At 44.8% G+C, this 11225-nt stretch overlaps 2 protein-coding genes across 2 annotated transcripts; both read right to left on the reverse strand.

Annotated features, from left to right (window-relative positions):
- Nucleotides 1–423: 423 nt before the first annotated feature.
- Nucleotides 424–1413, reverse strand: LOC101537404 (olfactory receptor 7A10-like). Its single transcript, XM_004616732.1, has one exon. The coding sequence runs from the start codon at nt 1411–1413 to the stop codon at nt 424–426; it is 990 nt and encodes a 329-aa protein (XP_004616789.1).
- A 4920-nt stretch (nt 1414–6333) lies between these two features.
- On the reverse strand, nt 6334–7191 carry LOC101537667 (putative olfactory receptor 7A2). The gene has a single exon (XM_012934509.2). The coding sequence runs from the start codon at nt 7186–7188 to the stop codon at nt 6334–6336; it is 855 nt and encodes a 284-aa protein (XP_012789963.2). The 5' UTR covers nt 7189–7191.
- Between the last annotated feature and the right edge of the window lie 4034 nt (nt 7192–11225).

Below are 11225 nucleotides of genomic sequence, written 5' to 3' on the forward strand. Positions count from 1 at the left end.
GGAAAACTGGGCAGAACATAACCAACATAACTGTTCAGTATAAGGAACCACCAGGAGAAAACCGTTATATGCTAGAAAGAGACACAGGCTTAAAGGAATGACATACACTGGAGAATTTGTAGTCAAGGATATAAAATTTCAGGCTTGGAGAGATATGGGTAGGGCGCTTGCATTACACGTGGCCCAGCCACGGTTTATTCTCTGGAATCCCATATGCTTGGTTGAGCACCAGCAGGAGAGGATTCCTGAGTGCAGAGCCAGGAGTGAGTTTGGAGCATCATCGGCTGGGAAACAAAAATTGCAAGGAAAAAAAGAGAGAGAAGGAATCTCCAGTCAACCAAGGGAAGAGCTAGTCATATTTCAGTCTGAGCAAAGAATCGCGAGTTCTTAGTCAAGCTCAGCGCTTTGATCCAAGGAAAGTCTTCAGTGAAGGAGAATTGGCCGTTTTGTGGTTCCCTGCACAAAAAACGTTCTCAGGGCCCTCTTGATGTCCTTGTTTCTGAGGCTGTAGATGAAGGGGTTCAGCATGGGAGTGACCACCGTGTACAGCACCGAGGCCACGGCACTTGGATATGTTCTTTCACTCACCGCGGAGCTCAGGTACACCCCCATGCTTGTGCCATAGAACAAGGAGACCACGGAGAGGTGGGAGGCGCAGGTGGAAAAGGCCTTGTACCTGCCCTGAGCGGATGCCACGCCACAGATGGAGGAAATGATCTTGGAATAAGAGTAAATAATACCGAGTATAGGACCCCCACCCAGAAGGAGAGCTGCACAGTACATGACCAGGTTATTCAGGAACGTGTTGGAACAAGCAAGTTTTATCAACTGGTCGAGTTCACAGAAAAAGTGAGGTATCTCCACCTCAGTGCAGAAAGACAGATGCAAGCACACTGAGGCTTCCATGGAAGAATTCAAGAAACCCAGCACCCAGCACCCCATCACCAGCAGTCCACAGAGGCGGGGGTTCATGATGACTGTGTAGTGCAGGGGTTGGCAGATGGCCATGAAGCGGTCATAGGCCATGACGGCCAAGAGGAAGTTGTCCAACCCCGCAAAAAGGATGAAGCAAGACATCTGTGTGATGCAGCCCACATAGGAGATGGCTTGGCTCCCCGTCTGGATGTTCACCAGCATCTTGGGGACGGTGGTGGTGGTGAAGCAGATGTCCACTAGGGACAGGTTGCAGAGGAAGAAGTACATGGGCGTGTGGAGCCGGGGGTCTGAGCTGGCAGCCAGGATGATGAGCAGGTTCCCCAAGACCGTAATCAGGTACATGGACAGGAAGATCACATAGATGAGAGGCTGGAATTCCGGCTCCTGGGAAAGTCCCAAGAGGAGAAACTCTGACATGTGGGTGTTGTTTTCTGCCGCCAGAGTCTGGGTATAACTCCAGGAAAGTGGGACAGGCATGACTCAATTTAACCTTGCCTGCTTTATCCACAGATTTGCAAGTCTAAAATATATAATTCAAAGTCAAGAAATATTATTTGACTTGAGGACACTGAAATATTGTCTGAGATGATTCAAGTCAGCATTGAAATTCTGTACCCCTTCTCTGATGCATCCAGAATCAAAATGTGTCCCAACCAAACAGTTCTCCATAAAGAGTTTTCACAAGAATTTTTCATGTCTCTTTGAAACATCAATCAAATATGCACCTTGTTTTCAATATCACCTAGGGAATAATATGAGAAACAGAAGTACAAAAGTTTGTACAACTGAGTGATGGGGAGAGATACCTCAGCATATTCATATGGAGTGATTGTATTTGTCTCTTTGTATGGAATATAATTTCTGTGGTATCTTTCTCCATCACTCAATTGTGACAGGATGAAAAGAAAAATATAGAAAAAGGAGACAGTGGACAGGACATGGTATTTTTTCCATTGACATCAGGAAAGTCCACTCACATAGAGGCATTGGACACAGTGCCCAGAGGAGACTGGTGAGAATAGGTTTGTTGTGAACCGAGTGTTCTGAGGCCAGAGTAGGTGTGATAGGGCCCTGGGGAACTTGGGTGTCTCAGCTTTTGAAGTGAAAGAACGTGAATCATGTTGCTATGTGAAGGAGAATGATGGCTAAGGCAGGGGCCCACCTTGAGGGCGAGAGTCCTCTCTCTTCCTGCCGAGCGCCTGCTGTGAGGAGCTTCCTCAGCTGTAGGATGCGCCTTTTGGTCCTCACTAAACAGGTTTCCTCTGGGTCCAATACAGTTGGGCACATCATCCTTTTTACTTTGATTTACTTTTCACCTCTATGCTGTGTATGATTCTCCTCGGGAAATGTAAGCACTGCTCTGAGGAGGGATTTCAGTCTACAGGTCTCTGTCTGTCTCTCTGTATCTATCTCTCTGTATCTCTCTTTCTCTCTTTCTGTATCTCTCTCTCACACACACATGCAGAGGATCACAGTTGAACGTTCTGAACTGTGACTCTCGCAGACTCTCTCACAAAGGATCAGTTGGAGTGTCAGCCTCACCTGAAAGGGCTCCCTGACTTGAAAGTCTCGATGGGAACGTTTGGATTCCTCTCCATGTGAGAGATGATGGCAACAACAGCTCCATCTCCACCAGTCAGCAAAAGGAAGGAAATACCCTTCGTCCAGTCAAAATTAGGAACAATCCCGCCAACAACCCAGATGCTTTGCTCCAGCCGTCATGCACTCACAGTGTGAAGTTGGAGCCTAGATCTTTAATGCTCTCTCATTCCACTTATCATACTCATTTCTCTCTCTGGATACCATAGGGAGCCTAGGCTGCCCCCATGGGAAGTCTCTCCTGGACATAAAGGAATTCTTCCTAATGAGTGTCTGTTTCTCTGGGAGCTCCGCAATCAGAGAATTCAAGCTTTCTTCCTCTCGCTCCACAATTTACCTACTCATTACATCTCTAAGTCTCCAGACCCCTTGTTTTCTCCTGAGTGAAATCTTTGTCCATGACTGGGACTGAGCACATATCTAGATTAAGTCTTTTGCTACCCCAAATTATTTGCTTGGTGGGGGGGTCAAGACTTCATGGTGTCTGTAGACAATTTCTGTCTTCCAAAATATAGCAGGGCAACAGAGTCTTTTCATAACAAAACGTGGTCCCTCAAGTCCTGACTTTTGAGACCCCCTTGACAACAATAACAAGGAGTTTCTTCCTTATGTTACACAAAGCAAAGTCTCCCCCTGTTCTACAGAGCAAAACGACCATCAGGCCACCTTGAGTTTTTGCTTCTAATCACACTAACTTTTTGTTCCTGCCCTCCTCATTGAGTCCTTGATTTTCACTTAGTTTTCTGTTTTCTATACCTGATGATAAGTGTCAAATAGTTCTGTACTCACGTGAGCTCTGGAAGTTTGTTGAAAATGTTTTCGCTGAGATATGACAAACATACAGGTGTACAACGTGATTGCTTTTCCCTAGCAGTGTATGTTTCCATGTTCAGCAATTTCCCTCTCCTTCCCTCCCCTTCCAAGAGACAATCATATGTGATACATGCAGGAAACCAGATTTGAAATGGGGGAAGGGAAAGGAAGGGAGAAGTGGAAGGCAAACGGGGAAGGGGAAGGGGAAGCGGATAGGAAGGGAAGATATGGGAAAGGAAGGGAAGGGAAGGGAAGGGAAGGGAAGGGAAGGGAAGGGAAGGGAAGGGAGGGAAGGGAAGGGAAGGGAAGGGACTGGGAGGGGAGAGGAGAGGAGAGAAACACTTCATACTATGTATCTCACACTGATTAAATAAAAACAAAATAAAAATAAAAACAGGTAAAGCTTCCTTAGTTGAGTCTGACGATGGTGAAATGGCTTTGACGTGCTCCTTCATGTGGCCAGCCACCCACACTCCGATAGAATAGGACCCTGATTACACAAGTTTAGTTTGGATTTCTGATATTTTAGTAATTAAGTCCAGAGAGATTTCTGCCAGAAGTCGCTGAAAGAAAAGACTGAGACAGTGGGGCTGGAGCGATAGCACAGCGGGTAGGGTGTTTGCCTTGCACGCGGCCGACCCCGGTTCTAATCCCAGCATCCCATATGGTCCCCTGAGCACCGCCAGGGGTAATTCCTGAGTGAAGAGCCAGGAGTAACCCCTGTGCATCGCCGGGTGTGACCCAAAAACAAAAAAAAAAAAGAAAAGAAAAGACTGAGAGAGAAAAACCTTTTCCCTCCCGGGGTGGCATGGGGTTATAGCTCACTTCACAGTCTAGATGCATTTCTGTAAGATGCTGCTGGGTGCCAAAAGTGGTTAGTATGCCTCCGGGATCAGTCTTTTAGGAGCTGAGGAGCTGTTTTTGTGTGGCCACACTGGATCTTGTCTTGCATTTGTTGAATCTGACACTGGAGAAATGGCTCTGATGTGGCCCTGCATGTGCCCAGCCACCCACACTGGGAGGAAAAAGAACCCTGATTCCACTGATAGAAACTGAAGCTGGGAAATTCCGGGTGTTGATTTCTCAGCCACTTCTGACTGTGCTCAGGGATCACTCTTTGCGGTGCTTGACGGACCATATGTGGTGCCGCGAATGGGAACTGATCTGATGCTTACAGAGTAAGTGCCCCCCACCCCATGACTTATAGTTCTCAACACCCAACATAGGATGTTTTGGTGTTAGTTTCATGAGCGTGTTTTCAAAGTTCTAACATCAGATTATTCGATAATAAATTTTCAGAGTGACACTGGCAGTGCTCAGGGCTTACTCCTGGCTCGGTGCTCAGGGATCACTCATGACGGGTTGAGGGATCATATGTGTGAGCGATTGATCGTGGGTCAGCCCCGTGAAAGACAAGTTCCCTAGACAATGTAGTGCTCTCTTGCCTCAGAAAATATGTTTTAGCATGCCTGCTTTGGAGAGGGGGGCTACTTCAGTCATACTCAGGGTTTAGTTTCACTCTGTGCTCCTGGAAGAGGTTGGGGAATCCTATGGGGTGCTGGGGATGAACCCAATCTGGCCAAATGCAAGACAAATGCCCCCCCAATTATTCTATGTCTCTGCCCCCAGATAATGTGTCGAGTTTTTTTAATTTGCTTCTTGGTTCACACCTGGTGATACTTAGAGCTTACCCCTGGCTCTGCACTCAGGAATTACTCCTGTCATTGCTTGGGGAACCCTATGGTATGCTTAGGATAGATTCTGAGTCAGCCTCCTGCAAGGCCCATGCCCTCCCCTTCGTACTATCGCGACTGCCAATATATGTTTTTAAAATATGAAATACAGTGAAAATACATCTAAAAGCCTGGCGAATATAACAGATATTTATTTGTAAACAATTATGTAAGAGGACTATAGTTAAGCCTCTCCAAACGTTAAGTTCTCTTCACAATTCACAAGGAAAGACTCTTTCTCCATAAAGAAGACAAAGGACATGGGGAACTGTGGCCAATTTATTATGAATTGTTTGAAGACAGAAGAAACCATCACTACACACAGCATCGCAGATGAGCCTTATACTCAGCACTGTGGTAGACCCGCGAGAACCCAGCAGAGCCTATCACCACCCCTCCACAAATGTGTTTAGTACTCAAAGCTTTAGATAAAATACTGGGCTTATCAATGCGCTTGGTTTCTGGTAGAGAGAACTGGATTGGATGGTCCAAGAAAACCAAGGCGGGAACTACGAAGATACGCCCTTAGTACCATTAGTACTTATCTATGGAGCCAGTTTTTATAGTTTCTGTGTAATTTCAGAAAGTAATATTTCATCATCCTTAGGGATTTATTCTAAAGGCAGGTATTTATATGCATATTCATATTTGGGTAGGAAAAATGGGCAGAAAATAACCAACAAAACTGTTCGGGTCAAGATACAGTCAGGAGAAAACCGTTAGATGCTAGAAAGAGCTGAAGGCTTAAGAGGAAGACATACACAGGACAATTTGAAGCCAAGAAAAAAAATTCCTTGGGGGCTGGAGTGATAGATAGCACAGCAGGTAGGGCGTTTGCCTTGCACACGGTCAACCTCGGTTCAATTCCCAGCATCCTATATGGTCCCCTGAGCACTGCCAGGAGTAATTCCTGAGTGCATGAGCCAGGTGTGACCCAAAAAGAAAAAAAAAAGAAAAGAAAATTCCAGAGCTGCAGAGATCCTACAGTGGGAAGGGTGCTTTCCTTACACGTGGCCCAACCACGGTTTACCCTTTAGAATCACATATACTTGGTGAGCACTAGCAGGAGGGGATTCCTGAGTACAGAGCCAGGAGTGAGTCTGGAGCATCATCGGGTGGGACCCAAAAACAGAAAGGGAAAAAAAGAGAGAAGGAAACAGACAATCAAGTGAAGAGCTAGTTGTGTGTCAGTGTCTGAGCAAAGAGTCCTGAGTTCTTAGTCAATCTCAGAGCTGCTATCCCAGGAAAGAATTCAGTGAAGGACAATTGGCTGTTTTGTGGTTCCCTGCACAAAAAACGTTCTCAGGGCCCTCTTGATATCCTTGTTCCGGAGGCTGTAGATGAAGGGGTTCAGCATGGGGGTGACCACCGTGTACAGCACCGAGGCCACGGCACTTGGATATGCTCTTTCACTCACCGCGGAGCTCAGGTACACACCCATACTTGTGCCATAGAACAAGGAGACCACAGAGAGGTGGGAGGCACAGGTGGAAAAGGCCTTGTACCTGCCCTGAGTGGACACCATGCCACGGATGGAGGAAATGATCTTGGAATAAGAGTAAATAATACTGAGTAAAGGACCCCCACCCAGCAGGAGAGCTGCACAATACATGACCAAATTATTCAGGAAAGTGTCGGAACAAGCAAGTTTTATCAGCTGGTCGAGTTCACAGAAAAAGTGAGGGACCTCCACCTCAGTGCAGAAAGACAGACGCAAGGACACTGAGGCTTCCATGGAAGAATTCAAGACACCCAGCACCCAGCACCCCAGTACTAGAAGTCCACAGAGGCAGGGATTCATGATGACTGTGTAGTGCAGGGGGTGGCAGATGGCCACAAAGCGGTCATAGGCCATCACAGTCAAGAGGAAGTCATCCAGGATACCGAAGAGAATGAAAAAGAATATCTGGGTGATGCATCCTTCATAACTGATGTCTTTTCTTTGTAGTAGGATGTTCTGCAGCATCTTGGGGATGGTGGTGGAGGTGAAGCAGATGTCCACCAGGGATAGGTTGCAGAGGAAGAAGTACATAGGCGTGTGGAGGCGGGGGTCTGAGCTGGCGGCCAGGATGATGAGCAGGTTCCCCAAGACCGTGGTCAGGTACATGGACAGGAAGGTCACATAGATGAGGGCCTGGAATTCTGGCTCCTGGGAAAGTCCCATGAGGAGAAATTCTGACATGTGTGTGTCATTTTCTGCTGCCAGAATCTGGGTATAACTCCAGGAAAGTGGGACAGGCATGACTCAATTTCACCTTGCCTGCTTTATTCACAGATTTGCAAGTCTACAATATATAATTCAAAGTCAAGAAATATCATTTGACTTTGAAGACATTGAAATATTGTCTGAGATGATTCAGGTCAGTGTTGAAATTCCGTACACCTTCTCTGATGCATCCAGAATCAAAATGTGTCCCAACCAAACAATTCTCCATAAAGATTTTTCACAAGAAATTTTCATATCTCTTTGGAACATCAATCAAATATGCACCTTGTTTTCAATATCACCTAGGGAATCAGAAGTACAAAAGTTTGTACAACTGAGTGATGGGGAGAGATACCTCAGCATATTCATATGGAGTGATTGTATTTGTCTCTTTGTATGGAATATAATTTTCTGTGGTATCTTTCTCCATCACTCAATTGTGACAGGATGAAAAGGAAAATAGAGAAAAAGGAGACAGTGGACAGGACATGGTATTTTTTCCATGTACATCAGGGAAGTCCACTCACATAGAGGCATTGGACACAGTGCCCGGAGGAGACTAGAGAGAATATATTTGTGTGTGAGCCGAGTGTTCTGAGGCCAGAGCAGGTGTGATAGGGCCTTGGGGAACTTGGGTGTCTCAAATTTTAAAGTGAAAGAACGTGAATCATGTTGCTATGTGATTGAGAATGATGGCTAAGGCAGGGGCCCACCTTGTGAGTGAGAGTCCTCTCTCTTCCTGCTGAGCGCCTGCTGTGAGGAGCTTCCCCAAGTGTAGGATGCGCCTCTTGGTCCTCACTGAACGGGTCTCCTCTGGGTCCCATAGAGTTGGGCACATCATCCTTTTTACTTTGATTTACTTTTCACCTCTATGCTGTGTATGATTCTCCTCGGGAAATGTAAGTACTGTTCTGAGGGGGGATTTCAGTCTACAAGTCTTTGTCTGTCTCTCTGTATCTATCTCTCTCTGTCTCTCTCTTTCTCTCTCTCTGTATCTCTCTCTCTCTCACACACACACACACACACACACACACACACACACACGCAGAGGACCACAGTTGAACATTCTGAGCTGTGACTCTCACAAACTCTCTCACAAAGTTAGAGTGTCGGCCTCACCTGAAGGGGCTCCCTGACTTGAAGGTCTCCATGGGAACGTTTGGATTCCTCTCCATGTGACAGATGATGGCAACAATAGCTTCATCCCCACCAGTCAGCCAAAGGGAAGGAAATACCCTTCGTCCAGTCAAAATTAGGAACATTCCCGTCAACAACCCAGATGCTTTGCTCCAGCCGTCATGCACTCACAGTGTGAAGTTGGAGCCGAGATCTTTAATGCTCTCTCCTTCCACTCATCACCCGCCTTTCTCTCTCTGGATACCTCAGGGAGCCTAGGCTGCCCCCATGGGGAGACTCTTCTGGACATAGAGAGATTCTTCCTAATGAGTGTCTGTCTCCCTGGGAGCTCCGCAATCAGAGAATTCAAGTTTTCTTCTTCTCGCTCCACAAATCACCTCCTCGTCACATCTCTAAGTCTCCAGGCCTCTTGTTTTCTCCTGAGTGAAATCTTTGTCCATGACTGGGACTTAGCACATATCTAGATTAAGTCCTTTGCTGCCTCAAATTATTGGCTTGGTGGGGATTCAAGACCTTATGGTATCTGAAGACAATTTCCATATTCCACAATATCAGGGCAGCAGAGTCTTTTCATAACAAAACGTGGTCCCTCAAGTCCTGACTTTTGAGACCCCCTTACAGCAATAACAATGAGTTTCTTCCTTATGTTACACAACACAAAGTCTCCCTTCCCTTCTTCAGAGTAAAATGACCGTCAGGTTATCTTGAGTTCTTGCTTTTAATCACACTAACTTTTTGTCCCTGCCTTCCTCAATGACTCCTGTATTTTCACTTAGTTTTCTGTTTTCTATACCTGATGATAAGTGTCAAATAGTTCTGTACTCACGTGAGCTCTGGAAATTTGTTGAAAATGTTTTCACTGAGATATGACATACATATAGGTGTACAACGTGATTGCTTTTCCCTAGCAGTGTATGTTTCCATGTTCAGAAATTCCCCTCTCCTTCCTTCCCCTCCCAAGAGACAAATATATTTGATGCATGCAGGAGACCTGAGTTTAAATGGGGGAAGGGAATGGAAGGGAGAAGGGGAATGGGAAATGGGGAATGGGAAGGGGAAGGAGAAGGGAAGGGAAGGGGAAGGAGAAGGGAAGGGAAGGAAGGGCAGGGGAGGGCAGGGGAGGGCATGAGAGGACAGAGGAGGGGAGGGAAGCGAATTTCCAAAAAAGTCATTTTCCGGATGACTTTTCATTAATCTCTTTTCATTCTTTACCAAGTATAGTCACCCCTGGACAAAAATAAAATGGTAAATGTGTAATATATGTTTTGAGACACCATTTCTGCATTTCTTTGATACATTTAGGAGATGCTGACTTTATTTCCAAAGAAATCCAAATCCACTCACCAGCCCCTCCATGACAAATATGGACTTCAAGCCTCATGAAACTGAATTCATCAAAATTCTGTAACCAATCCAAGAAAGAAATAGACACTTAAATGGCCTCATGTCACAACCCAGTAGAGCATGCACTCTGTCCTCTATTCCCCATGAATCTTTAAATGACATGTTTGGGGGGATGCTGTTGAGCCATACCCAGAGGGGTTACCCCAGCACCCAAGGTGTGTTGGAGATCTGGGTTTAATTACAGTGGAAGTCAAGTGCCTTAAGCCCTGTACTACCTGGTCCCTAAATTAGACATGTCACTACATGCTATATAAATATTGTGTGTGTTAGAAGAAAACAAAAACCAGGTGGTATCTAGTTCAGAATAGTCATAGCATCTTTCTTTCCTTTCTTTCTTTCTTTCTTTCTTTCTTTCTTTCTTTCTTTCTTTCTTTCTTTCTTTCTTTCTTTCTTTCTTTCTTTCTTTCTTTCTTTCTTTCTTTCTTTCATTCTTTCTTTTTCTTTCTTTCTCTTTCTTTCTTTCTTTCCTTCCATCTTTCCTTCTGTTTCCTTCCTTTCTTCCTTTCTTTTTTCTCTCTCTCCTTCCTTTTTCCTTCTCCTTCATTTCTTTTTTCATTCTTTCCTTCTTTCTCCGTCTCTCCCCTTCCTTGCATTCCTCCTTCCTGCACTTTCTTTCTTTCTCTCTCTCTCTTTCTTTCTCTCTCTCTTTGTTTTTCTTTCTTCCTTTCTCTCTCTCTCTTTCTTTCTCTTTCTTTCTGTTTTTCTTTCTTTCTTTCTTCCCTTCTTTCTTTCTATCTTTCTTCCTTCCTTCCTTTCTCTCTCTCTTTCTCTCTTTCTTTCTTTCTTTCTTTCTTTCTTTCTTTCTTTCTTTCTTTCTTTCTTTCATTCTCTCTCCTTCCATCTTTCCTTCTGTTTCCTTCCTTTCTTCCTTTCTTTTTTCTCTCTCTCCTTCCTTTTTTCCTTCTCCTTCATTTCTTTTTTCATTCTTTCCTTTTTTCTCCCTCTCTCCCCCTTCCTTCCTTCCTTCCTTCCTTCCTTCCTTCCTTCCTTCCTTCCTTCCTTCCTTCCTTCCTTCCTCTTTCCTGCTTTATCTCTCTTTCTTTCTCTTTCTCTTTCTCTTTCTTTCATTTTTCTTTTTTCTTTCTTTTCTTTCTTTCTTTCTTTCTTTCTCTCTTTCTCCCTTTCTCTTTCTTTCTTTCTTTTTTCTTCTTTCTTTCTTTTTCTTCTTTCTTTCTTTCTTTCTTTCTTTCTTTCTTTCTTTCTTTCTTTCTTTCTTTCTTTCTTTCTTTCTTTCTTTCTTTCTTTCTGTTTCCTTCCTTTCTTCCTTCCTTTTTTCTTTCTCCTTCCTTTTTTCCTTCTTCATTTTTTTATTCTTTCCTTCTTTCTCCCTCTCTCCCCCTTCCTTCCTTCCTCCTTCCTGCTTTTTTTCTTTCTCTCTTTCTCGCTCTCTTTCTTTT

This window comes from Sorex araneus, chromosome 2, assembly GCF_027595985.1.
Source record: "Sorex araneus isolate mSorAra2 chromosome 2, mSorAra2.pri, whole genome shotgun sequence".
Taxonomy (NCBI): Eukaryota; Metazoa; Chordata; class Mammalia; order Eulipotyphla; family Soricidae; genus Sorex; species Sorex araneus.